At 51.2% G+C, this 26,040-nt stretch overlaps 1 protein-coding gene across 1 annotated transcript; it reads left to right on the plus strand.

Moving 5' to 3' along the window:
* The first annotated feature begins 1,948 nt into the window (after positions 1–1,948).
* GUSB (glucuronidase beta) lies at positions 1,949–25,392 on the plus strand. The gene is made up of 12 exons (XM_075905099.1): positions 1,949–2,190; positions 5,173–5,361; positions 6,694–6,875; positions 9,258–9,400; positions 14,509–14,696; positions 15,757–15,909; positions 16,687–16,865; positions 17,686–17,832; positions 18,862–18,946; positions 21,277–21,453; positions 22,710–22,845; positions 25,115–25,392. The coding sequence occupies exons 1-12, from the start codon at positions 1,993–1,995 to the stop codon at positions 25,261–25,263; spliced, it is 1,926 nt and encodes a 641-aa protein (XP_075761214.1). The 5' UTR covers positions 1,949–1,992; the 3' UTR covers positions 25,264–25,392.
* The last annotated feature ends 648 nt before the right edge of the window (positions 25,393–26,040 follow it).

Genomic DNA, 26,040 nt, shown 5'->3' on the forward strand with positions numbered 1-26,040 from the left:
TGCCGGCCCCGTCGCACATCCCGTCAGCCAAGACCCCGCACCCTCCACCCTGACACCCCGCGCCCCCAGCCTGTTCACTCGTACCCCCCACCCTGACACCCCGCACCCCCAGCCTGTTCACTCGTACCCTCCACCCTGACACCCCGCACCCCCAGCCTGTTCACTCGTACCCTCCACCGTGACACCCCGCACCCCCAGCCTGTTCACTCGTACCTCCCACCCTGACACCCCGCACCCCCAGCCTGTTCACTCGTAACCCCCACCCTGACACCCCGCACCCCCAGCCTGTTCACTCGTACCTCCCACCCTGACACCCCGCACCCCCAGCCTGTTCACTTGTAACCCCCACCCTGACACCCCGCACCCCCAGCCTGTTCACTCGTACCTCCCACCCTGACACCCCGCACCCCCAGCCTGTTCACTTGTAACCCCCACCCTGACACCCCGCACCCCCAGCCTGTTCACTCGTACCCCCCACCCTGAGACCCTGCACCCCCAGCCTGTTCACTCGTACCCCCCACCCTGAGACCCTGCACCTCCAGCCTGTTCACTCGTACCCCCCACCCTGAGACCCTGCACCTCCAGCCTGTTCATTCGTACCCCCCACCCTGAGACCCCACACACCCAGCCTGTTCACTCGTACTCCCCACCCTGACACCCCGCACACCCAGCCTGTTCACTCGTACCCCCCACCCTGAGACCCTGCACCCCCAGCCTGTTCACTTGTACCCCCCACCCTGAGACCCCCAACCCCAGCCTGTTCACTTGTACCCCCCACCCTGAGACCCCACACACCCAGCCTGTTCACTCGTACCCCCCACCCTGACAACCCACACCCCCAGCCTGTTCACTCGTACCCCCCACCCTGAGACCCTGCACCCCCATCCTGTTCACTCGTACCCCCCACCCTGAGACCCTGCACCCCCAGCCTGTTCACTTGTACCCCCCACCCTGAGACCCCCAACCCCAGCCTGTTCACTCGTACCCCCACCCTGAGGCCCCACACCTCCAACCCCCTCACTCATCACCCTGCCAAGACCTTCCACCCCCAGCCCCCTTCCACCAAGACCCCGCACCCACAGCCTCCTCCTGCTCTCTCCCCCCGGCCAGAGGGTGAGCGAGGGTAGCGTGCAGCCCCCATGTCATTATTTAAAGCTGTCAAGTTACAGAGACCCCACCATTTACACCTGCTCCCATGTTGCGAAGGAAGGCAAACCCCCCCAGGGTCTGTCCATCTGACCGGGGAGTTCCCTCCCCACCCCAAACATGGCCATCAGCTAGACCCTGAGCCCCTGGGCAAGACCCAGCAGCCTGCCGGGCTTCTACTCCTGGCACCCCTAGCGAGGGGCTGCTCCCCACCCACCCCCGCAGGGGCTGCTGCTCCCCATGCCCCTCCAGGGGCTGCTGCTCCCAACCCCCCCCCCCCCAGGGGCTGCTGCTCCCAACCCCCCCCCGCCCCCGGGGCTGCTGCTCCCCCCCAGGGGCTGCTGCTCCCCCCCCCCAGGGGCTGCTCCCCACCCCCGCAGGGGCTGCTGCTCCCCCCCCCCAGGGGCTGCTCCCCACCCCCAGGGGCTGCTGCTCCCCCCCCCCAGGGGCTGCTCCCCACCCCCGCAGGGGCTGCTGCTCCCCATGCCCCCCAGGGGCTGCTGCTCCCCCCCCCAGGGGCTGCTCCCCACCCCCGCAGGGGCTGCTGCTCCCCCCCACCCCAGGGGCAGCTGCTGCGACGTGGGGGCAGCCAAGTCCCCAGCCCCTCGGGGTTGGTACCCGGGGACATCCCGCGCAAGAAGGATGCTGCTGCTCCCATCCCTGCTCTGCGAGGCAGGGGCGGGCAATTCCGACCAGCTGACACCAGCACGCGGCGCACGTGGGTCCCTCACAGCCTGGCAAGCCCGTAAGCAAGATGGCTGCCAGTGCCTCCAGCCGCCGGTCACGTGAGCGCCCCTGGCTCCGCGCAGTCAGCTGACCCTGGCGGGGCACCCCGCAGACTGCAGCATGGCTCTGCGCGGTGTCCTGGGCGCGCTGCTGCTCTGCGGCCGGGCGCTCGCGCTGAGCGGGGGGATGCTCTCCCCCCGGGAGTCCGCCTCCAGGGAGCTGAAGGAGCTAAACGGCATCTGGAGCTTCAGGGCTGATTTCTCCGAGCGGCGGGACCAGGGCTTTGTGCAGCAGTGGTACCGGCAGCCCCTGCGGCAGGTATGGAGGGGCCACAGCCGGGGCAGGAATGGCGAAGAGGGGGTCTGCAGCTGGCCTGGGCTACCACAGGGTCATCGGGGCGTTGGAGCAATTTTTGTAGTGGGGGTGCTGAGAGCTATTGAACCACACTCAACTCTGAGTATAGTGGAAACCACTTCGCCTCGGGGGTGCCCTCGTGCCAGCACAGGTGGAACCGAGAGTCTCCACTGTGTCGTGCTGTGGGTGAGATAACACCTGGGTCGCCAGGGCTTGGGGCCCAAACCAGAACCCCACCCTGACTTTGGATCTAGTCTCATAGACTTTAAGGTCAGAAGGGACCATTATGATCATCTAGTCTGACCCCCTGCACAGTGCAGGCCACAGAATCTCACCCACCCCCTTCTAGAATAATCCTCTGACCCATATCTCAGATATTGAAGCCCTCAAATACTTTGAAGGCCCCAACATGCAGAGAATCCTCCAGCTGTGGTCTGTACCCCATGCTGCAGAGGAAGGCGAAAAAGCTCTAGGGTCTCTGCCAATCTACCCTGGAGGAAAATTCCTTCCCGACCCCAAATATGGCGATCAGCTAAACCCTGAGCATGTGGGCAAGACTCCCAGAAAGTTCTCTATAGTAACTCCTATCATCCCTCCATTAACCTATGAGCCCATCACTCTGATGAGACAGATGGGAACACCAAGTCGAGGGGTGTAGAATCAGGGAGAAAACAGAGCTTTGAGATTTGGATCAAAGGCCCAGCTCTAATGAAAAGCAGGAAGGTGAGCATCATAAATATCAGAATGAGACAAGGAGGGGAAAAGAGCCCCTTTCCTCCAGTTGCTCTTCTTCCTACCGGTTTCCATCCTGATCTGCACTTACTTCCTCCCAAAACAGAGGAATGCATGTGAAATCTGTATTCGAGAGGAAAGGAAAATGGGGGTGGGGTGTCTTTCTGTAGCACAACTTAACGGTTCTTTTCCTGTGCTCTGGACGTGCGATTTTAGCTTCCCCTTTTCTATTTAACTTGAGGCAAATCGATCACTGTTTGCTCCCTGCATTGCATGAATAATGTGGAGCATTCGAGTAGTGCTTGTCATCTTCACAAGGTTTTCCAAATATCAATCAAGAAAATGGAGCAGCCTTTTATGGTCTCCCCATTTCATTGGCAAGGGCTTGAAGCAGGAAACTTGGAAAGCGTGTGAATGTTTGATTGAACTGTAGAGATCATGATGATTGTACAGATTAAAGCAATCCTAGTGCTTCAGAAATTAATATAATTTGTTAAACAGTGGATCTGCATGCTCAGTATTGTAAAATTCAGGAAACTGAATGATTCTAGCAAGAAGCCAATACAAAAAATATCACTGAGTAAATATAGAATCTATTGCAACTGAAAGAAATGGTGTATAGTAAATGTTGGATCTATGTCAGAATAATTACAAATACAGGAAGCTAAAGTAGTGTAATGTGGTGATTTTGGGGGGAGGGCTAAACTTTTTAAAAGGCATGCAATTATTTTGAATATTTAAGAGTCTTTTAATATTTATAAAATGGTCATCAATCAAGATTGGGGCTCCATTGTGCTAGATGTATAGAAATAACATAACCCATAAAGCTTACAGTCAAAGACCTTCTAAGAGATCATCAGCATAGAGCAGATGGCAGGATTGGGGTTTATCAGGTTTTTTTAATGTTTTATATTAATTTAAAAAATAAGCCTTCATAATGGTTATTTTCTCATAGAAGTTTGCAATGGATTCACACTATTCAAGTGATTACAATGTGCAGAACACACACAGAGCTGAGACAGACTCTATTGCTGAAAACCCCACTGAATCGGTCGCATTCCATAGCTATAGAAAAGTTACCTAATGTTCAGAAAACAAAGGGCTGGATTGTCTTCCGGTGCAAACTCAATGGGATGACATCAGTTTACCTGTTGAAGATCTGGCCCCAAACAGCCCAAATTCTTGGTAGCCATAATAATGCTGCCTGAAGAGACTGTGTTTAACTGTCTGACATTATTTGTGAGCAAGGATGTTCCTGTGGTCAGGGTGTTAGTCCCAGGGGATGTGAAGTCAGTTCCCTGCTTCACAGTTTTCCTGGGTAACATCAGGCAGGACACTTAGGGTCACATTTTTAAGGGTATTTAGGTGCCTAAAGATACAGCCAAAGGAATTTTCAAAAGGCACAGAACCAGGTTAGGTACCTAACTCCCATGGAAATTAACCTGCTTAGTGCTTTTGAAAATCAATCTTCGCGCCCCCCCTTCCTCCCCTGCAACTTAAGGCACCAAATACCTTTGAAAAGCTGGCCCTTAGTCCCTGGCCCTTAGTCCCTGGTCCCCATCTGTAAAATATGGCTAATAAGAATTCTCTCTCGGGATAAATGCAATGGGAAGGGAAGCCACAAGAGTACCTAAAAGACTTCTGTGATGGTGGGGTCCAAATGTCCCCTTAGGGCTGCCGCTCCCTTTTGCTAGAAACAACACCAACTAATGGCCCTTCCCGTTTCCTGCCCAGTAGCGGATGCGTGTAAGCCCTTTGGGAAAGTAGCTGGGGGGGACTGGGCGTGATGGAGCAGAAACTGATCTCTTCACTACGTATGCAGCTCAGTGTTTGCCATCAGTGAGTGGGGGGGGGATTAGAACCACATGGGGAACGTGTGGCATGAATGGAACCCCAAATGCAGACCTGATTTGCCTGTTGTCATGAGGCTGTGGCCTAGGGGTCTGGGCAGCCTGGTGCAATATGAGAGAGGAAATTCCCTTTGAATTTTTTCGGGGTCTGTTCCAACCCAAACGACCAGGCAGAGAGTGAAGGGACTGAAACTCCCGGTGAATTTACAGCCCCTGGCCAACATCAGAATCTGGCCCCCATGGATGTGCCAGTGAAACGTTTTGCTCTGTGGCACACCAGCCTGTCGTTACGCGGCTATCGAACACCACCCCTTTTCAGCCCCACGCAAACTGTTTCACCCTCTGTCTCCCTTGCTCCTGCCAGAGTGGGCCTGTGATCGACATGCCGGTACCGGCCAGCTTCAACGAGCTGACTCAGGATCCCAACCTGCGGCAATACGTTGGCTGGGTTTGGTATGAGAGAGAGGTGCTGCTTCCCCGGAGCTGGCTGCTGAATGCCCTCACCACCCGAGTCGTGCTGCGGGTGGGCAGTGCACATTACTACACCATAGTCGTAAGTACGGTGGCCCGGCGAGCAAGTGGACGTGCATTCAGCCCAGCTCAGAGGCTCTCAAAACACCCACAGTAACGGCTGCCCTAGGTTACCCCACCCCCTGTGTTATAGAAGCATGTGGCAGCATAATGTGTCTGGCAACAGGTTGTTCCAGCCAGGGGGGCTGGCAGACTTGCCTGGCAAGGTGGGGGCAGGGCTGGCTGTGCGCCGGTTGGGGCAGCCAGCCAGCCCTCTGCACATGCCACACCCTCCCCCAGGCAGCCCTCACCCGGAGCGCACTGTGCAGGGCTCCGGCAGCAATGCAACAGGCCCGGGCCTCCGACCGCCCCCACTGCTGCAGTAGCATCAACAGCGTCCGGGAACTCAGGGCCCTTTTGAATCGCTGGGCCCCCTTTGCCACCCCTCTTGTCAGTGGACCTGGTTCCAGCCCTTCTGGTGTAGACATGCCCACAGTGTTATGGTGGGGGTGCTGAGAGCCACTGAGCCAAGCACTGAACCCAGTTCATAATAGAAACCACTTCAAGCCAAGGGGTGCAGCAGCACCCCCACGTTCCTAGCTCAGGACCCACGGCCTGCGCTAAAAGCTCTGCCGTGCTGTAGCCCTGTCGTGAAGCGGCTCCTGCACTGGTGGGAGAGGCTCCTGTTGTCGGAGCTAAGTCACCGCCCCAAGAGCTGGCAGCTACGTCGGCAGGAGAGGCTCTCCCGTCGACTGCCCGGTCTGCGGGAGGGGTCCAGGCCGGCGTAACGTCGCTCAGGGGAAACCCTGCGCATGGACAGAGGGATAGTGGTGTCGGTCTGTACACTGGCCTCCTGCTCCGTCAGCACGCGGCCGGTTTTCCCTTTGCGAGTCCAGCTGCAGCTTCTCGGTGGCTGCAAACAGGACGTGGAACCGAGCCACGAAGTGGGAGTCCAAGGCGTGGGGAGCTCAGAACATAGCCCCGCTGGCCTTTTTCCAGCGCTAGCTTCATGGAGCCTCTGGCATCAGAGCTAGTAGCTGAAGGGAGCTTGTGGAATCCCCATCTCTGGAGATATTTAAGAGCAGGTTAGATAAATGTCTGTCAGAGATGGTCTAGACAGTATTTGGTTCTGCCATGGGGGCAGGGGACTGGACTCGATGACTCTCGAGGTCCCTTCCAGTCCTAGGATTCTAGGAAGTGTTGCCGTTTGCCAGGGCTGAAAGACCCCAGCTACTGAGGGCCCAGAGAAGTCTCCTATGAAGGTGACATGGGCTTTGTGACGACCCATGAGGAGGAGGTGCCCGAAAGCTGCCAGCGTGGGCCCTGGGAGGGAGAGTCCGGGCTGCCTCTCTGCCCCCCGTTTCTTCTTTTGCAGTGGGTCAATGGAGTGCAGGTGACGGAGCATGAAGGGGGCCACCTGCCCTTCGAAGCCGACATAAGCAGGATTGTGCAGGCTGGCCCCGGGGCCCTGTGCCGCATCACCGTTGCTCTCAACAACACCCTGACGCCTCACACCCTGCCTCCCGGCGCCATTCAGTTCCTGGCGGACGAGTCTAAGTGAGTTCCCTCAATTGCTGCCAGAGCAGCGATGGAAACTAAACGCCAAGGTGTCCCCATTCGGGGCCGGCTGCCGGGCGGGGGCGGGGGGCTTTGCGAAGGGGTGCAGGGCCCTTTAAATGCCACGGGAGAGCCACATGCTCTGTCTGGCTCTGAGCCTGGCTGTCCCATCCCTGCCCCTCCCTGGAGCATGGAGCTGGCCCCATCTATCTTGCCCAGGGGCCTATGGAGGCTGTCAGCTCCCCTGGCCTCATTCAGCATGTTGCAGGATCCAAGTAATTAGTGTATAATTAGGCCATGCTAATCCCACTGTAGTGTCACCAGCAAATCAGCTGGAACATAAGAACGGCCATACTGGGTCCTGGCAATGGTTTGCCTAGGCAGTATCCTGCCTTCCGACAGTGGCCGCTGGCAGAGGCCTCAGGTGGAATGAGTAGAACAGGGCAATGCAGTGAGTGATCTGTCCCTAGCCACTCCCAGCTTCGTGCTCTCAGAACTTTAGGGGTATCCGGTGCGTGGGGTTGCCTTCCTGCCCAGCTTGGCTAATAGTCACCGATAGTCCTGTCCTCCATGAACTTACCTCCTTTTCTGAACCCAGTTAAACTTTTGACCTTCACAACTACCCCTGGCAAGGAGTTCCACAGGTTGACACTACATTGTGTGAAGAAGTACTTCCTTATGTTTGGTTTAATCCTGCTGCCCATTCATTTAATTGGGTGACCCCTGGTTTTTGTGTGATGTTAAGGAGTACAAAGCACTTTCTCACTCATTTCCCCCAAACCATTTGTGATTTTCTAGACCTATATCATATCCCCTTCTTTATCTCTTTTCTCTGATGAATAGTCTGTCTTTTTATCTCCACCTATGAATGCTCTTTCACACCCCTAATCAATTTTGTTGCCCTTCTCATAGACTCATAGACTCATAGACTTTAAGGTCAGAAGGGACCATTATGATCATCTAGTCTGACCCCCTGCACAGTGCAGGCCACAGAATCTCGCCCACCCCTCTTAGAATAATCCTCTCACCTATGTCTCAGATATTGAAGCCTTCAAATACTTTGAAGGCCCCAACATGCAGAGAGTCCTTCAGCTGTGATCTGTGCCCAATGCTACAGAGGAAGGCGAAAAACCTCCAGGGCCTCTGCCAATCTACCCTGGAGGAAAATTCCTTCCTGACCCCAAATATGTACTTTTTCCTCTTCTATTCTATCTTTTTTAAGGTGAAGTGACCAAAACTGCATGCAGTCCTCAAGGTGTGGGTGTAGCATGAATGTAACTGGTGGCATTATATTTTCTATATGTTCTATTCCTTTCCTAATGGCGCCTTTAGCTTTTTTTGACAGCAGCTGCACATTGAGCAGATATTCTCAAAGAATTCTACACAGTGACTCTTTTCTTGAGTGATAACTGCTAATTTAGATGCCATCATTTTCTGTGTATAGTTGAGATTCTTGTTTTCCAATGTGCATTACAGGCAGTCCCCGGGTTACGTACAAGACAGGGACTGCAGGTTTGTTCTTAAGTTGAATCTGTATGTAAGTCGGAACTGGCGTCAGCCGCTGCTGAAACTGATCAGTTTCAACTGCGGCTGAATCTGCAGTTCTGACTTACATACAGATTCAACTTAAGAACCCCAGGCATCCCCAAGTCAGCTGCTGCTGAAACTGATCAGCAGCTGATTCCAGGAAGCCCGGGGCAGAGCAACTCTGCCTCGGGCTTCCTGTAGTCAGCCGCTGGTCAGTTTCAGCAGCGGCTGACTTGGGGACGCCTGGGGCAGAGCAGTTGGGGTGCTGCTGGCCCGGCTGCCCGAGCCCCTCTGTGGCTTTGCTCCACGTCTTCCTGGTCTGCAGACCAGGGAGACGCGGAGCAGCTTTTCTCGCCCCGGAGTACACGGGCAGCAGGACCGCGAGGTCCCGCAGTCCGTGTCCTCTGGGGCGAGAAAAGCCGCGTTCGTAACTGCGGATCCGACGTACGTCGGGGACTGCCTGTACTTTACATTTATCAACATTGATTTCATTTGCCGTTTTGTTGCCCAGTCACCCAGTTTGGTGAGACCCCTTTGGAACTCTCTGCAGTTAGTTTTGATTCCACTGTCATGAGTTATGTTGTATATTGAATGGTTCCTGTTTTTTAACCAATGACTGGACCTTCCTTCTTCTCCCACGACTGCCTACCTTCCTTATGAGTCTGTGGTTAGGGATCTTGTCAAAGGCTTTCACGTCCACGTACGCTATATCCCCGATCACTCTTGTCCATGTGTTTGGGGGGAGAGACGATGGGGTCCATTTCGAGACCATTTTAATAGCGGGTCACTACCGCTTTTACTGTGCTTTTTAGTTCTTGTGAAACAGAACGTAATTCCTTCCCCTCCCTCGCACAGGTATCCCAAGGGCTATTTTGTTCAGAACACAAAGTTTGATTTCTTTAACTACGCTGGAATTCACCGTCCGGTCGTGCTGTATACAACCCCCACGGTCTACATAGATGACATCACTGTGACTACAGCCTGGACAGGGAATATTGGTAGGTGTCTAGGCAACTCTCTTCCTATCCACCAGGGGAGATGAAAGGTGGCAACGGGAAAGCTTCCTGCTGGGGAACTTTTGGGTAGGTTGAACAGATCAGGTTTATGTCTGCAGCCGTGTGCACTCATTTGAGCAAAGCTGTTCGAAGAACTGCATCGGGGGGTTAAAAAAATGAAAGTAGGAACTTGACTGACAAGCTAGGCCAGGGGTTCTCACCCGGGGGATTCAGAGATCTCGTAGAGGGTCCATCAACTCATCTAGATACTTGCCTACTTCAGTGTCTCTTAACTGGGATGCACAATCCCCAGGGGACAAGTGCAGAGAAGAAATTAGGGTAGCAACCAGGGCAGTTGCTCAGGACAGTATGCCATAGGGGCCCTCACAAATCTAAGTGACATGGTTCAGCCCTAGGTGGTGGGGCTGTGGCTTGGGCCCGGGGCAGTGAGGCTCAGGCTTCAGGTACCCTGAAATGGAAGTACAAAATATTCCCTTGAACCTCTTGAATCCAGAAACCCCAGGAAACAGGGCATGCTGAATTGAAGAATTTTCCGGGCCAAGGAGGATGTTGCGGAGTCTGGACATGTGGAATATGGAAGTGGGGTGCTTACTTGGTGCCCTGCTTGTGGGGGCACACGTGTCGCACCCCAGCACGCGCGCGCGCACACACAAACACACGCACACGCACGCACTGCCGCTATGGAAATGGCGGGGGAAAGCAGGAAGAGAAGCGCGTTGCTGTGCTCCCATTCCCCCAGCTGGAATGTTGATTAGGGACACCAGGAGTATGGAGGTTCAAGTGTCTTGCATAATTCTGTGGTAGTAATGAGAAAGTCGGCCGTTGTCCAGTAACCGTGTGCTGTGACACCTGTATCTTTAGATCTGGTTTCGTAAGCAGGTAGTTTTTAAGTGAGATGAAACAAGGCAAACCAGACGCCTAAAGGGCCTCGTTGTCTGTAAAAGTCGAGAGCCATTGATCTCGTCTAGGGAACGGCTCCCTGAGGTTGAGGTGGAATTTGGTGTAAGGACCAATCCTGCTTTGACTGGCCTAGGCACCAGTGCTAATGGAGATTTCATGAGCCGCACGAACTCCACACGGGAATTTTCTGAACCGCAACACACACACGTTATGGCCCATACAAATCCTTCTGCACACGCATCTCAGATACTGCCCGGTGCCCGGCGTGGGGCCCTTTTCACTCAGCCCTGAGCACTCACAGTCTGTACTGCGTTCACCCTCCCAAGCTAGGGCCGTCATGCCTGTTTTCTGGGTGGGGAGCTGAGGCCTAAGCCAGGTCACACAGGTGATCTGTGGAAAGCCGGGAATTGAACGCTGGTCTCTAGAATCTTCCGACCAGGGCCCTAAGCCCGGGCTGGACCGTTGCTGTCCTCCTACTGGCTCTGCATACACCTCCGCTTTGTGCATCCTGGGTTAAGGGGGAACCTGACAAGCCCCCCGCTGGCTCCCTTTGGGGTCGTGGATTGAAAATGGTTCGGATTCAAGCTCCTCAAGTGCTTTGCAGGGCCCTAGTTGGGCACTTCCCAGGCTGGAACCTGTGTGCTGCTAATGCTCCCAAGTCTGAGCAGCGCTTGCACGCTGCCTCTGCTTTTCTAGGCACACTGCTGGGTGCAGAGCCTGACCCCCACCCCTTCCTGAGCACTGACACGCCAAGGACAGTCCAGCGGCCTAAGCCCTGAGTGTAGCAGGCTCCGCCAGGTTGCCCACTGGCATAATCGTGCCCTTCCTAGACCACCTGCCCAGGAGCTCTGTGGTACCACTTCCCGCTTCAGGGACAGGTGAGATTGACGCATGTAACGCACAGGCTGTGCAGAAGGGAATTCTAACCGCTCCCTCTGAGTTTGGACTGACAAAGACACAGTCAGACGAAAAACACCCCCATTTCCCAACTCGGTTTCCTCATCGCTCCTTTGGGCTCGGTCCGTGCCCTGGGAGGATCCTGGATCCTTCTCCCCTGATAGCTTCTTCTTCAAATGACGGAACTTCTCTCCGTCTGCTGCAGCGAGTGTCCCCTTCCTCTCCTATTCCCCCAGGCCACAGAGAGCCTTTCGTCCATAACCGTCAGCCCCTTCACCGTGTGACCCTCTCATCAGCCTTGTCAAATCAGCCACGTCCCCCCACCAGGTGACCCAGTGCTCAGTAAGTGCAGGCTGGTTCTTCTGGGCAGTCGCTTCCCTGTGACTAGAGAACCATCAAGTGTCGCGACCCCTTGGAATTTTAGTTCAACAGGGAGGTAAAAAGGCAAAGACAGTCAACGCCATGTTCAAAATGGATAATCAGACACAGACAAGCCCAGTATCAGAGGGGACTCATTAGTGTATATAGACAGAGTGCCTGCAATTGCCATCAGCTTTAAAGCCCTGTCCGATGGCTGTCATCTTCTAGGTACACAAAGAATATCAAAATCCAGCTAAAGCGGCTCATATCCCTTAGGGTATATCTACACTGCACGCTTAGGGTACGTCTAGACTACCGTGTTTTGTCGACAGAAGTTTTGTCGACAGTATCTGTCGACAAAACTTCTGTCGACAAAGAGCGTCCAGACACATTGAGTTCTGTCGACAAAGCAAGCTGCTTTGTCGACAGAACCCCGTAGTCTGGACGCAACCCTACAGGCAATAACACCTTCTGTCGACAGAACTCTGTCGACAGAAGGCGTTATGCCTCGTAAAATGAGGTTTACCAGCGTCGACAAAACTGCTGAGTTCTGTCGACGTTATGTTGACAGAACTCAGCGGTAGTGTAGACGCTGGTATAGTTTTGTCGACAAAAGTCCACTTTTGTCGACAAAACTCAGTAGTCTAGACACACCCTTATTTTGAAAGAAGCTATTCCGGGATAGTTATTCCAAAATAGCATGTCTACACTGCTCAAAATGAGTTCAAGGCAGGCTTCCCTAATGTGGACATGCTACCTCCATTTAGATCCCCAGGAGGCACCGGGGAGGAATAACTTAGAATGGCCCTGGTGAGAGCTTATTTGGAAATAGCTATTTCGGAAAAGGCGTTATTTCTCGCAGAATGAGGTTGACAGATTTTGGAATAGAATCCTAGAGCTGGAAGAGACCTCGAGGTCATCAAGTCCAGCCCCCTGCCCAAGGCAGAACCAATCCCAATAAGCCGTCCATTCTTTTGAAATAACAGAAGGGCTGTGTAGACGCTCGCATTGTTATGTCGAAATAGCAGTGCAGTGTGGACACGCCCTTCGAGAAGTAACCTCCAAAGGCAGATAACGGTCTGGGGAAGAGGAGGGATTTTTGCTTGTTTGATCATTTCATTTTGCACGTGCACGGGCCTCTCTGTTTAGAGCTGTCACTTGTGATGTGTCATTCGTTTTCCCTGCGTGTTAAATTGGGGGCAGCTGCTCAGAGACGTGTTTTTCTGTGTCGCTTCCCTGGGGCAGGTGCGGACACTAAGCCAGGGTGGGTGCTGTGTCATTATTTCCCCCCACCCCGGTTCTGAGAGCTGTGGGACCTGACTACAATAAATTGGACATGGATTTCCACTGTCTTAAGCAGCAGGGCAGCAGCCAATTACTTTCCATGTTTGGTTTTGTGATAGCCCGACGCACTGTCCCTCTTAGCTTTACGCTGCGCTGGGCCCCCGCATTGCCTGCTGGGTAAACGTCAGCTTCTCCTTTTCCGCGCCCTAGGCCTGCGCGTTCCTGGCTCACTGTGCTTGCCAAATCCCCCGATACGCATCCCTGGCTTTGCCTACCAGTCTCCCTTTGTCTCAGCTGCCTGCTCCTGCCGACCACCCTTTCCATTGGCTGTACTTGGAACGTCCCCAGGAGCGTTCCCTCGCCAGCCCCCTCCCGCTATCCGACAGCTCCCTGTTCCATCGCATGGCCCAAGGGTGAGTCCCTGGCCCTTCTGGGACTGTGCCCTTAGACTGTCACCCCGGGCTCCTGCCGAATGAGCCATTGCGTGGTGCGCTGCAAACTTACCGTGCTGGGCTGGGAACAGTAGCCTTGGGCAGCCAGCTCCAAGGAGAGGGAGGGAGGGAGGGAGAGAGGGAGAGAGAGAGAGAGAGAGAGAGGGGCACTGTGCTAACAGCCTGCCCGGGAGACAGTCAGCAGCGACGGGGGCAGTACCGGCTCCGCCAGTACCACCCTGGCCGGGTGCCTGAGCTTTGGCTTGGGTGAGACTCTGCACTCAGGGCTTGGCCTCTCTACTGAGCAACGGGGCAGCTGTAGCAAAAGTGATCCATGCGGACACCATTCCCGCGGGCGCTGGCCTGACCCCCGCCAGCCTCATTTCACGCAGCCACGTTTCCGCCCGCCCTTTGGACTGGACGTGAAGCTGCATAACCGGGGCCAGGCTGAGGGGCCGAACTGTCCCCACAAGCCCCAGGCCGGCGCTTTTCCAATGACAGGTCGCGGCCCAGGGCTGGGCTGTGGCGTGTCCAACACTGGGGCTCGTTGCTGAGGGGGATCAAGTGACCAGAGGGGGGCTAAGGCAGATTTGTACTTGTCCTGGCACCGCAGACCGTGCTGCAGCCCAGAAACTGCCAGCAGCAGGCCCAGATTCGGTGGCGGGGAGCGCACAGGGCTCCATGCGCTGCCCCACGTGCAGGCTCCATACTCCCATTGGCTGCCTCTAGAGGGCAGCATGGTCAGCGGTGCCAGGAGAGGTCGGAAGCTGCCTTAGCCCACCGCTGACCGGGAGTCGCTCAAGGTAAGCCCCTCCTGCCCTGATCTCTTCCTCCCCCAAAGCCAGAGCCCCTACCTACACCCCAAAGCTCCATCCTCAGCCCCACCCTAGAGCCTACACTCTAATTATGTTGGGTCGCGGCATCAACAATTTTTTTCAACTGGGTCGTGAGAAAAAACGTGCAGCCCGCTGCCCTAGACAGTAAGGTGGGTGAGAGAGTGACTAACGCAGGGTGTTGCTCTCAAGGACACAGCTTCCAAGCCAAGGCTTTGACAGGGCAGGAACGATCTGGGTAACTCCAACGAATGTGCATTAATAACTGGGAACCCCGCGGGTAGCTCGTCAGTGATGCAGGACCCAGCACTGCTGACTTGGTGTGTAGAGATGGAGTCCCCAAGAAACACGTCTCCAACATGCTCCGTGCTCTCCTTTGGGGTAGGTGTGGTGCGGTATCAGGTGTTGGTGGCCGGCAGCACCCACTACTCCTTGTCGCTGTCTCTCCGTGAGAAAGAGGGGAAAGTAGTTGCTACGGGAAATGGAACAGTCGGAGAGTTGAAAGTAGTGGATCCAAAGCTTTGGTGGCCTTATCTGATGCACGAAAACCCTGGATACCTTTATTACTTGGAGGTAACATCTCATTTATTTCGTTTTGCCTGTCTCGCGTTTCATTCCCCTCCTGGGATTACTGAATCCCTGGGCACAATGAAGCCCGTCTTCCTTAACCCTCCAAGCCAAAGGCTCCTGCTCACGTTTTTCTTCCTGCCCATTCCTGAGCTGCTCATCCCATTTTGCTAACCTCTTGGCTTACTAAGCAGAAAGTCAGGCCACTTGGAACGAGAGGACGGGGTGTGTGGGGAGGGAATGCCAGGCTATTGGCTTCCCAATCTTACCCCAGTGCTTGTGATCATCACTGCTGTCTTGTCGAAGGGCCTGGTCCATCTTTTACTGAAGTCCAGGGAAGTCGTCTTTCCACGGACTTCAGCAAGATCTGGACAAGAACCTGACAAGGACAGAGAGGGAGACCTCGCGGGGAGAAAGAGAGGGGATAAATAATCCACCTGGATCCACCCGCTGCACACATTTAACAACTGCAGTGAGCAATACACTTTCATTTTTGGCTTGTGATCGTGGCAGAGACGAGCTGTCTGTCTGTCTGTCTGTCTCTCCTCTGCCTGGCTGGGGATTTAAATGAGATGTGGGGTTTGGCGATTAGATCCATTAACCCCAGCCAGTTTGCAAAGACCCAGGTGCTTGCGGCCTCAGAGCGGCTAAATTCCAGTCTGTGGCTTGGGCGCTGGGAAGAGGAGCATTCTGGTACCAGATGGAGGGTTCTGGCTGTGGGGTTGGGTGTCAGGTCCAAGCTCTTGGAAGGAGCAAGTCCCAAGCCAGCCAGCTTGCCTCCCCTAGCCTGGGCTCCTACTGGGGCCACTTTCCCTGGCTTGAGCCTTCCTCAGACCAAGCGGTGAGGTGGTGGCACCAGGAGGGCAGGTTGGGAGTGTGAAAGAACCAGCTGGGAGCCGCCAGCCTAGGAGAGCTCAGAGACGGGGCTGGCGCAGCTGTGAAATGGTTGGGGGCCCATGGCCCGTGGGGGCAGGGCTGCGTGCGTGGGGCCGAGCGGGAGGTAGAACTGAGCGTATCCTCTGGGCTCACGGGGCTAACATGGAGGCTGGTTTCTGTGGGGCTGCAGGTGACGCTGTTGGCGCAGGCGGGCGGGGAGTCGCTGGAAGATTTGTACACGCTCCCCGTCGGGATCCGCACCGTACATGTCACCCGCAGCCAGTTCCTCATCAACGGACAGCCCTTCTACTTCCATGGCGTCAACAAGCACGAGGATGCTGACGTAAGAGCACAGAAGGGGGTGAGGCGTGGGAAGCCCCTCGCGGTAGCCCCACCGTAATCTGCTGAAACCGCCGGCCCCTTGCCCACATGCACATGTGCAGCTGCAATAGCACTGAGGACTGAGACATCCAGGCTGTTCACACCCTCGTGCGAGACAAACAGAAGCCCCCAGATGAGACCAGGGCCCCGTTGCGCTAGATGCGGAGATGCCTATTGAGAGCTGTTCCTTGTCCTAAAGAGCATCCCAGCTAAATAGACAAGCCAAAGAAAGGGCGGGAAGTATTATCCCCATTTTACAGGGGGGAAACTTAGGCACACACTCTAGTTTGAGGCTACGCAGCTGCAAAACCTGTTGCTTTGCCTGGCTCTCACCTGATCCCGTGGAACCAGCAAAGCTGGCTTCCAATGACCAGTAATGACTTTTCCAGCCTCTAGTCCCTCTCCCATCTCAGGCTGCTTTGCATAAACCTGGAGCCTTTCAGCTCTGCAGGAGCCTTTTAAAACTCGCTCTGACCGATAACTATTTTAGCATTTGAAGCAGAAAGGCTCTCGTGGCGTCCACTCGGATGGAACCTCGGCACGCCTGATCATGGCCCTCTACTCAGGGGAAATGAGCAGGGAGCAGATGGCACCAGCCGGGATCCCAGAGGTGTAACACACGGCAGCCCTTGGGAAGCAACTGAGTGCACTTTGAGACCCTGCTCTGGAAGGTGCAAGTGCGCGGGAAAGTATTCCCGAATTCTTATTCACCCCTGCTTGTCCTGCCTGCTTCCCCCAGATCCGCGGCAAAGGCCTGGACTGGTCACTGATTGTGAAGGATTTCAACCTACTGCGGTGGCTTGGGGCCAACTCCTTCCGCACTAGCCACTACCCCTATGCAGAGGAGATCATGGATCTGTGTGACGCGTACGGCATCGTGGTGATCGACGAGTGTCCAGCCGTGGGGATGCGAGATCAGTAAGGAATCGCTTGGAAGCTCTCGCCACGCTTGGTCTTTCTCCCTGCTATGTCCTGAGCCCCAGCGGTGCTGGGTACTGTGCAGGGCCCCTGCCTGGGGACATGGCTTGTCAGGTGTGGGGAGCATCCACAGCCCCTGCTGACCTCAGCTGAACGTGTGGTGACTGCCACTTCGGAACCAACCCATGACAAGGCTGGCTCTGGCCATACGCTCTGGTGTGAGGGACCAGGCAACAGCAGGGCAGTTTCTCAACATGGTTAACATAATCCTAGAATCCTAGGACTGGAAGAGGTCCAGCCCCCTGCCCAAGGCAGGACCAATCCCAACTAAATCAACCCAGCCAGATCACTTTAGATGGGACCGACTTGCATTCCTAAAGTACCCTGCAGCCTTTGGCTGGAACAGGGCATAGGACACTTGTATGCCAAATACATTGCAAAGGTGAACTATGTCTTACCACAATGTGTGCGGGTGTGGGAGGAAATTTGGCTCAAAAGCTCGTTTGGAATAAAAAAGTGTGAATTTTAAGCAGTAAGTTGAAAGAGGCTTTGGCTCGTGAGAAGAGGGTGACGGTTCGCAGTGTGAGGGTTGTGTGAAGTGAAACTTGTTTTGCTAGAACATCTAACAAGCCAACTACTTGCAGAACCACAGTGATCCCCATCTAGAGATACAGGATCAACTTCATTTCTGGAGCAGAATGACTTAGGGATTTCAGTCCCTATTGCTTCAAGATCACTAGATTGTTAGCATCAGTGATGGATGTGAGGTGAGTTTTCTTTAGCGTTTTACTGATCTGCTCTCATTTCTTTTGTCTCTGAGGGAGAACTTTGGTAATAAATCGCTGGCCCACCATCTCACGGTGATGGAAGAGCTGATCCGGCGGGATAAGAACAGGCCCTCGGTTGTGATGTGGTCTGTAGCCAATGAACCAGCCTCAGAGCTAACCCCAGCAGCTTACTACTTTAAGTAAGTGTGTGTTCTTGTGCGTGGATATGGAGACTCGGTAGCAAGGGACGTGCCTCGTACATTTTCAGGTAAGACACTGTTGCAGTGGGAAGGCTGGCAGCTCTTCAGGAGTCTAGCAGTAAGATCCCTTAAGCTAGTTCAGAGTTTTTGTGAAGCTGAGGAATTTGTATAAATGTTCTTGTGTACTCACTGCCACATATTTCCCCAGCACATACACTGTTTGCACACTGAGTTGAATGCCCCACAGCAGCATTCTCTGAGCTAAGTCTGGAGCCATCAGGAATCCGTTTGGAATGAGATTCCTTCAAGACTAAGGTTCAATCCAGAAAATCAGGATCCAAATTCTCTGCTGGCTTAACTCTAGGGATTTCATTGGAGGCGGCCAGCACAGCGTGGGCCTGCACCCTGAAGGGGCTGTGATTATCAGAGGAACACCACTCACTTGTTCTCACGGGGGCCGGCTGCCTCACCTTTGGAGGCTCCACTCCCGACTCCTTTCAAGTTATGCTTATGTCATCTTATGGAGAGAGACCCCTCTCCAAGATTTGAGCAATGGGTGTGTTTCACCCAGGCTAAACAGTCTCCTCTCCAGAAGCTTTTCCCGCCCAGTAGTATTAGCTAGGTCGAAGTAAGATACGCAACTATGTGAATTACATAGCTGGGGTCTTAAATCCCTGTCCATGCAGCGGGAGCCACTGGGAGCAAATGCTCCCATCAGCTTCCCTTACTCCTCGTGAGTAGATGTACTGGCGGCCACGGGTGTGTCCTTTGAGCTCGATCTAGCGGGTTTATGCTGCATCCGCTAAATCGAACCCCAGATCAACCACGGCAGCATCGACCTTCCATGTCATGTAGATGGGTTGTGGGAGGGGGATAAACGCCATCCAGGACATGCCTAGTGTCACTCTCAACATTCCTATTGAACTAAACACTGCTGCTTTAAACACTGGTGGGGTGAATGGGAGAGTTCTCTGATTTCTGTTTCTCCTTTTTGGTGATGGACACTTGTATTTTACTGTTTGTAAACAGGACAGTGATAGCTCACACTAAAGCCATTGATCCCACCAGACCTGTAACCTTTGTGTCAAATGCTAATTACGCTCATGATCATGGTGTAAGTTTAATTTATTTTATTTTCTTTTTTTTTAAATAAAGCTGGGCAGGGGCAGGTTTTATTCATGTGGAATAACCATCTTCTCTCCCAGTCTAGGAATGTTTGCTTCACTCTGACCCACGTATGGCCAGACAAAATAGAGCCTAGTAGAATGACTGTAATTGTCCGGGATCAGACCCCGTGTAATTAGATATCCCTATTGCAGATGTTTTGTTGTTTCACTCTTTATTGTGCCTATTAACCCCTGAGCCTCTCACTTGGGCCACAGCATAAAACCTCTTAACGGGAGGGGGCCCCAAGAAAGTAAAGGATGTTTTATCTCCACTGACTGCAAACTGCTGTTCTTCTTGGGCAGATGTCTGTTCGCTTTCCATAATCTAACTGCTGCCCAAGCTTGACTGGAGGCCCTAGTCCAGTGGTCACCAATCAGTAGATTGGGAGCTACTGCTAGATCTTGGAGCCTTTGACAGGTGATTCTGAGAGGTTTGGCCGGGAGACTATCAAGTACTGGCACTTCATCGATCCCTCTCAGCACTGCCGTGCTGCTCCGGCCCTCTCCCTTGGAGACTTCTGCTTGCTGTGCAGGACACAGGAAGAGGCGAGGGTGCTGTCGTCAGGATGTCCTCTCCCTCCACTATGTACCCTATCTCCACAGAGCAGAGGGGGGCAAGGACAGAGTTTGCTGGCTGCTTTGGAAGTTGTGTAGGACCAGGGTAGGGGCACCACCACCCAAAATCCACCTGTGGTAAGCAGTGCTCAGCTGGTGCTCACATTCTAAACCCCAGCCCCAAATCCCTCCTGCCCCCCAAACTCTGGCCCCCAGCCTGATAAAAGCAAGTGAGATGGGGAGGGAGGATGGAGTGAGCAGGGGCAGGGCCTCAGGCTGGGCAAGGGTATTTGGATTTGAGGTAGACCCTGGATTACACTTAAATTCAGAAAATGATCTAGTTCTTAAAAAGGTTGAAGACCACTGCCCTAGTCTAAGGCTAAAAAAGCAAACACCACCCATGACAAGTTTCAGAACCTGTATCAGTTATCTTGGGCTTGCACGCTGGAGCTAAAAATAGCAGTCCAGATGGTGGGTTTGGAGCTCTGAAACCCAGAGGAGGAGGGTCTCAAAAGACAGGGTGTCCCAGCCAAGCCCAAATGTCCCTATGGCAGGCCCCATAGTGTGATCCCGAGTCAGCGGACCTGGACTGAGACTCGCTGCAGTGGGGTTTTTGTTGTGGAGAAGTTGGCCCATGAATGGCTCTGTCAGCTACATCCCACTGTGGAGACCCTCCCTGCAGAACTGAAGGGCTTAGTTTAAGTGCTCATGTTTGAAAACTGGTCTTATCTTTGAAAATTGAAGACAACAGAAAAGGCTTTGTGTGATGTTTTTAATGAACTAAGTCTTTGAATCAAGTCTAGTTTAGAGGATGAGTGTGTGTGTGACTACGTATCACATGGGTATATGAATGACTTTCACAAGTACTTGCAAGAAATCACATTTCATTTTCTTTTTCCAAGTAAGCTAGCCTTTCCGCTACATAAACTCGGCTGTCCTACAGCAAACGTGTGACTTTCTGTACATTTAGAAAGCTATGACTTTTCTTCCATTGGTGTAGGATTATAACCAGTGGGATTACGGTTTCAAACATAGCAAGGAGAGTACTGCTGTTGATTACCCTAATCTATCACAAGCTAGAACATACGTACATGCTTGATGACAGGCCTCCAGGCAAACAGGGAGACAAAGGAGAGTTAAAGAACTTGTACACTGTCATTCTGGTATCAGAACTTTATTACAAAACATATTAAGAGAACATTCGATAAGTTACATATAACAGCACTGTTTATCTTCAGTGGGCTAATGCCCTGTCATACTGTCCTTGTGGTAGAAATGGCATATCACTTGTAGAATGTTAAATCTTAAATTACACCATTGATGCATGAACTTAGTCACCATTCAACGTAATTGATCACTAAGTTGATCATCATGTTATTAAATAAGTTAAGAAGGATGTTTAAATGCACAACCAGATCCGACACACATCTTGCACTTTCAAAAAGACTAACAAACCTAAGGATGACAGTTAATCTGCAAGAAAATGCCAAATTAACATTGGCTGATGGGGAAAACTACTTAACCCAGTGAGTTTGCTCTTGGTTTTTTTCTCCCTGGGGAAAAAACATTGGGCAGGCTCATTTTGTTTTAAAATGCTGAGGGCCAAATTGCTCCTACGTGTAACAATCGAGGTCAGTGAAACTACAGCAGGGAGGGATGTAGCCTTGTGAACATACGTAAGTCACTCTGGCATTTCTTCCAAACATTACTCTCATTTCTCTAGGCTCCATACGTGGATGTAATTTGCGTAAATAGCTACTTCTCCTGGTACCACGACTCCGGCCATCTGGAGGTTATTCAACTACAACTCAATACACAGTTTGAGAACTGGTATGAAACCTACCAAAAGCCAATTATCCAGAGTGAATACGGAGCAGATTCTATTGCTGGGCTTCACAATGTGAGTTTCATAGCTATGTCAGTTTGGGAAACACAGTGCTTATCAGGGAGGAAGGCTCAGTTGCAACCAACCCATGTTTTCTGACCCCTTAAGTCTGAGACATGCTAGATACAATGGGTAATAAACTCCTCAGCTGCCATGCAAATTATACTGGACTCTACTGTTGAAACACTGGCCCCATTGAAGTCAGTGAATTTTGCCCTTTATTTCAATGGGGTTAAGAAAGCACCTGAGGAGATGAGCTCTTTAACGACAGGTCTACAGTACGGAAAAAGCTACGCAATACGAGTTACATTAGTAGCATAACTCAAGTTGATGTAGCTTAGTGGGGTACACACTACACTTTGATGAGAAAACAACTTTCCCATCAACTCCCCTTACTCGTCTCATTCCAGCAGAGTACTGGTGTCTACATCCAAGTGATCCGTGATCAATTTAGCAGGTCTTTACTAGACCCATTAAATCAACGCTGTGGACTAACCAATATAGTATCAATCCTGGCTGTAAGGGAGACAAGCCTATGTTAAAGCACTGGTATATGCTGCAGACCACTAATACATTTCCATAAGCAGGGCCACTAGCCTCCTTTAATTGGTTTTTGTCCCCTTTGCAAGACAGTCAAGCTTTACACTTGATTGTGGTAGCTAGTCCTTTATTTAAAACACTGCTTAAAATAAACCAGTTTACAAAGTCTAAATCATTAATTGGCTCTTATGCTATGTTGCAGTTTTCCTTTTAAGATGACTCATTGACAGTTGGCTGCAGTTAACTCACAGACTTACACTTTTGTGATCAAACCTCCAGAAGATGCATCTTAGAATATTCTCTCAGTGCTTTGGCATTTGTGGAGAATATTCAGCAAACAATAAGATACAGTGCTGGGTAGAAAATTATTGGGTGATTAGATTGTGTAGCTTCAGAGAAATCATTTACATGTAGCATTTTACAACCCATTGCCATGAAGTACATTCAGAAATTAATCAAAAAGGTTTCTAGTTGCTAGTTTCTCCCTCATGAATCAAAAAGGAGCTGCCAGCAGAGATAGAAGATAAACCTAGTAAACTTTCCCTGGCAGTTTCAATTAGCTGTCCTTCTTTGGTACTACTAGCCTCTGTTAAACCACTACCACATTCCATAGATATAGCTATACTTCAGCAGTGTATAAAGCAAATGAATAACTGTACAACTCTGTACAAGCCTTTGCTGACACCAGCTGAGTCCCATGTTTGAGTCTTCTTTCCCTTCCCTGGTTTCAGGACCCACCTCTTATGTTCAGCGAGGAATACCATAAGGCTGTGCTACAGAAATACCATTCAGTATTTGACAAAAAGAGAAAGGAATATGTGATTGGGGAGCTCATCTGGAATTTTGCTGATTTTATGACAGCGCAAGGTAGGCTGAGAGTCCATTATATATCTAAGCTGCAAATGGAAAGGTAAGTATTTTCTCCCCGGACACCACAGCTTTCACATTATGAGTTGAGGGTACAAAGTTTAACTACAAGCAGATGTTGTAGAAAACGTAGCTAGTTTGTGTGGCACCGAAGACTGTTAAATATGGCATAACCTTTATTTAGAAGTTTCCTTGTCATTTTTCTCCACATAAAAAGCTTTTTGGGGGCAGAACAAAGAGTGTGCTCTAGTAATTAGGCTACTGGCTCAGAAAGAGACAAAGATGCCTAGTACAGTCTCCTATCCCAAAAGGTTCCTTAAACTTTTAAACTTTCTCTCCAGAGAACTGCCAAAAGGGCATAAGCCCCGTAAAGAAATCAACAGCAGCTTTGTCATGTCTTGTTATAGACATATTGCCATTGCTCTGTATACACAGAACAAACCGCTCCAGTCTTTAGGAAGCTGGTGAGGGTCAGATACGCTACAAAATAGAACTATTCTCCCGCAAGCCCCACACAAACACTGAGGTTAAAGCTGAGCGGTAGCCAGACGGTGGGTGCAGAAGAGATCACAGTCTGCCCTGGCAAGTTCTTTATATACGAACAGCCAAGCATTTTTGCTTCCTGTAATACTCCAGATGAGGCTATCCTTTTGGCAGCTCGTGTGGCCAGCTGAAGTGTTTAAAACCCCCTTTCATGGCAAGCATCCTTTTCCCAAAGAACTTCAGAAATATTCACTGTAGCCTCCTCCCACAGCTTGGTCCCTGTATTTCTCTCTCCAATGACAGCACAGAGACATTGAGGATTTAGGACTGAGAGCACAGCCTTGTCACAAAGTAGTATGTTGAGCAAGGTAATCTCTCTACTCTTCCATTACAGTTACTCACTGAACCGTGGCTAGACTACTACCCTCACAGGCTTGTTGACTCTCCTGCTCAAACTAGGGCAAAAGTCCTTAAAATGGAAATATTCTGGTTTTGCTGTTTCTCTAGAAATGTGTTGTACTGGTTCATGTCTGATTCTTGCATTAAAGCGGGGGGGATGGGACTACATTTCTGCATGACCAAGTCACACACATAGCTAAGACCTAATCACAAAGCAGCATTTCCTATGCTGGATGGTCGGTTGCTAGGTTGGATATGAGGTGTGCCATATGCTATGCCAAGTGCTGATGGTGCACTAGGACAGAATGCAAGCGAAGGCTGCAGAGACACCCAACAGTTCTCCTCTTTCCTCCTGCTCCACTCTCCTTCCCAAAACACTCAACCTCAGCCATCCTTTTCTACTTTCAGACTGCTCAGTGATGCGGTACATGTTATGCAAGTAACTCCCCTCGTGGTTGCTGCACCTACACTTGCAAACTTAAGGTGCAGGACCCACGCTGCAGGTAGCGCTCTCAGTTGCCACAGAGCCTATGCATGGCCACGCTAGATGCCATGATGGTAAAAGCGGTTCATGTCATATGCCACTGTATCCATCACTAGTGTACAGCCAGTCTTGCATGTTCCAAGGGCAGAGGATTAGCCACAATAAAGAGAATCTATCGGCATGAGAGAGAAAAGGCTCTAAACAGACCAGACAGACATGGGCCTAAAGAAATTAGGACCAGTGGGGAAAAGATACTGGAAACTGCAAAAGGAAGAGTGAAAATTACAATGACAAATCAGTGTAGCTTTGGGCTCCACACACCGCCTGGAGGAAATGGAGACCACATGGAGAAGACCCGTCCTTTGGACTGGTGTGACTAAAAAACTGAACAAGGGACCAGCACACTGGGCAAGAGGGCATGAACAGCAGTATGGGGGGTGGGGGGGATTAAGAGCAACAAATGAAGAATATCTAATGGAGTATCAAAGTAATGCTCTTCTGTGAAATTTAACACTGGAAATAGAGCAGACACAAACCCACCCACCGCCAGCAATCTGATTATACTAGTCATGGACTATTAAACGCTTGCTTAATTAAAATTGATTTAGTTAATAGTACACCTCATTCACAGGCTCACTTTAAGCCATTTACAACTCATTGGAGAGCTGTGAACCTGTGGAAGCATGTATGTTAATGATGCCAGTCTCTCTCACTTAGACAGTCTTCATGTTCTTTATAACTTCATTGTGAAAAGATGGTACTAACAGTCCTTCCTTTGGCTGAAGAGTTAGTCTTATCACTTTGATTAGAGTCAGTCAGTCAAGAAAGGTTTTTTATTCTGAACACAGATGCGTTCTTTTGCGAGTCTTTTGTAAGACACCTGTTTTATTTTTCTATCTACAGCAGTCATTCGTGTTTTAGGGAACAAGAAGGGGATCTTCACCCGGCAACGACAACCAAAGGCCGCTGCATTTATTCTAAGAGACAGATACTGGAAACTTGCAAATGAATCAAGTTGTATCCACCCAACAGTGAAATATTACAATTTGTGAGTGGGTATTAAGTTCTAATGTTTTCATTAAATATTTTGTTTAATATTTACATTTTACCAAAGTCTAATATTACAGAAATAGCACAGTTTAAGTGTCTGAAATAGTTCTAAAATAAAAATATTTCCATAACATGGGTTCTATTTAATTTACAAGGCAGAGTGAAATAAATCTATAGAAAATTAGTAATCAAAAGGCTGCATGTTTGCAGGTGGTAAAGTGGATACCTAACATTAAGTATTTGAGAGAGGTAGATTGAGAGTCACGAATTAACTCTCCCGAGTTTAACGATGTAGTGTTTTCATATGCTATTCCTGAAAATAGATTTCCTGTTAGCTATGTTCTGAAGGAATCACCATTTCCCTTCTACCTTCTGGTGCCTCAAGATATGTATTTTAAGTTATTAGAGTTGTTCTACTATAAACGTACACAACAAAGTCTAGTTAGCTTGAAATCTGTACTATAGTAGGCAGTTTCAGTGTACCACAGTAGCATCTACTCTACCACTCCAGTCTATAGTATAGATAAATGTATCTGTATTTCTGCTCTAGTTATTTTTAAGTATGAACTTCCTGACTAGGACTACAAGGATGAGCTGTAGCTCTGACTTTCAACATGGAGGAGCTTAATTCACATTTGGAGATCAAACCATAGTAGTAGTCTCAGTAGGTAGGTTAACTTTGTCCAAGTCTGACATGAGCACTATCACATAACACTGGTATGAAAACGAAATACTGTGGCACCCTGAATTTTTTGGGCAGAAAGATGTTGAAGTTAAAA

This window comes from Pelodiscus sinensis, chromosome 21, assembly GCF_049634645.1.
Source record: "Pelodiscus sinensis isolate JC-2024 chromosome 21, ASM4963464v1, whole genome shotgun sequence".
Lineage (NCBI taxonomy): Eukaryota > Metazoa > Chordata > Testudines > Trionychidae > Pelodiscus > Pelodiscus sinensis.

Coding starts and splice junctions, on each gene's coding strand:
- GUSB (XM_075905099.1), top strand. CDS start 1,993: ATGGCTCTGCGCGGTGTCCTGGGCGCGCTGCTGCTCTGCGGCCGGGCG. Junction 14,697..15,756: donor GATACCTTTATTACTTGGAG/GTAACATCTCAT, acceptor GTGGGGCTGCAG/GTGACGCTGTTGGCGCAGGC. Junction 21,454..22,709: donor CTATTGCTGGGCTTCACAAT/GTGAGTTTCATA, acceptor CCCTGGTTTCAG/GACCCACCTCTTATGTTCAG.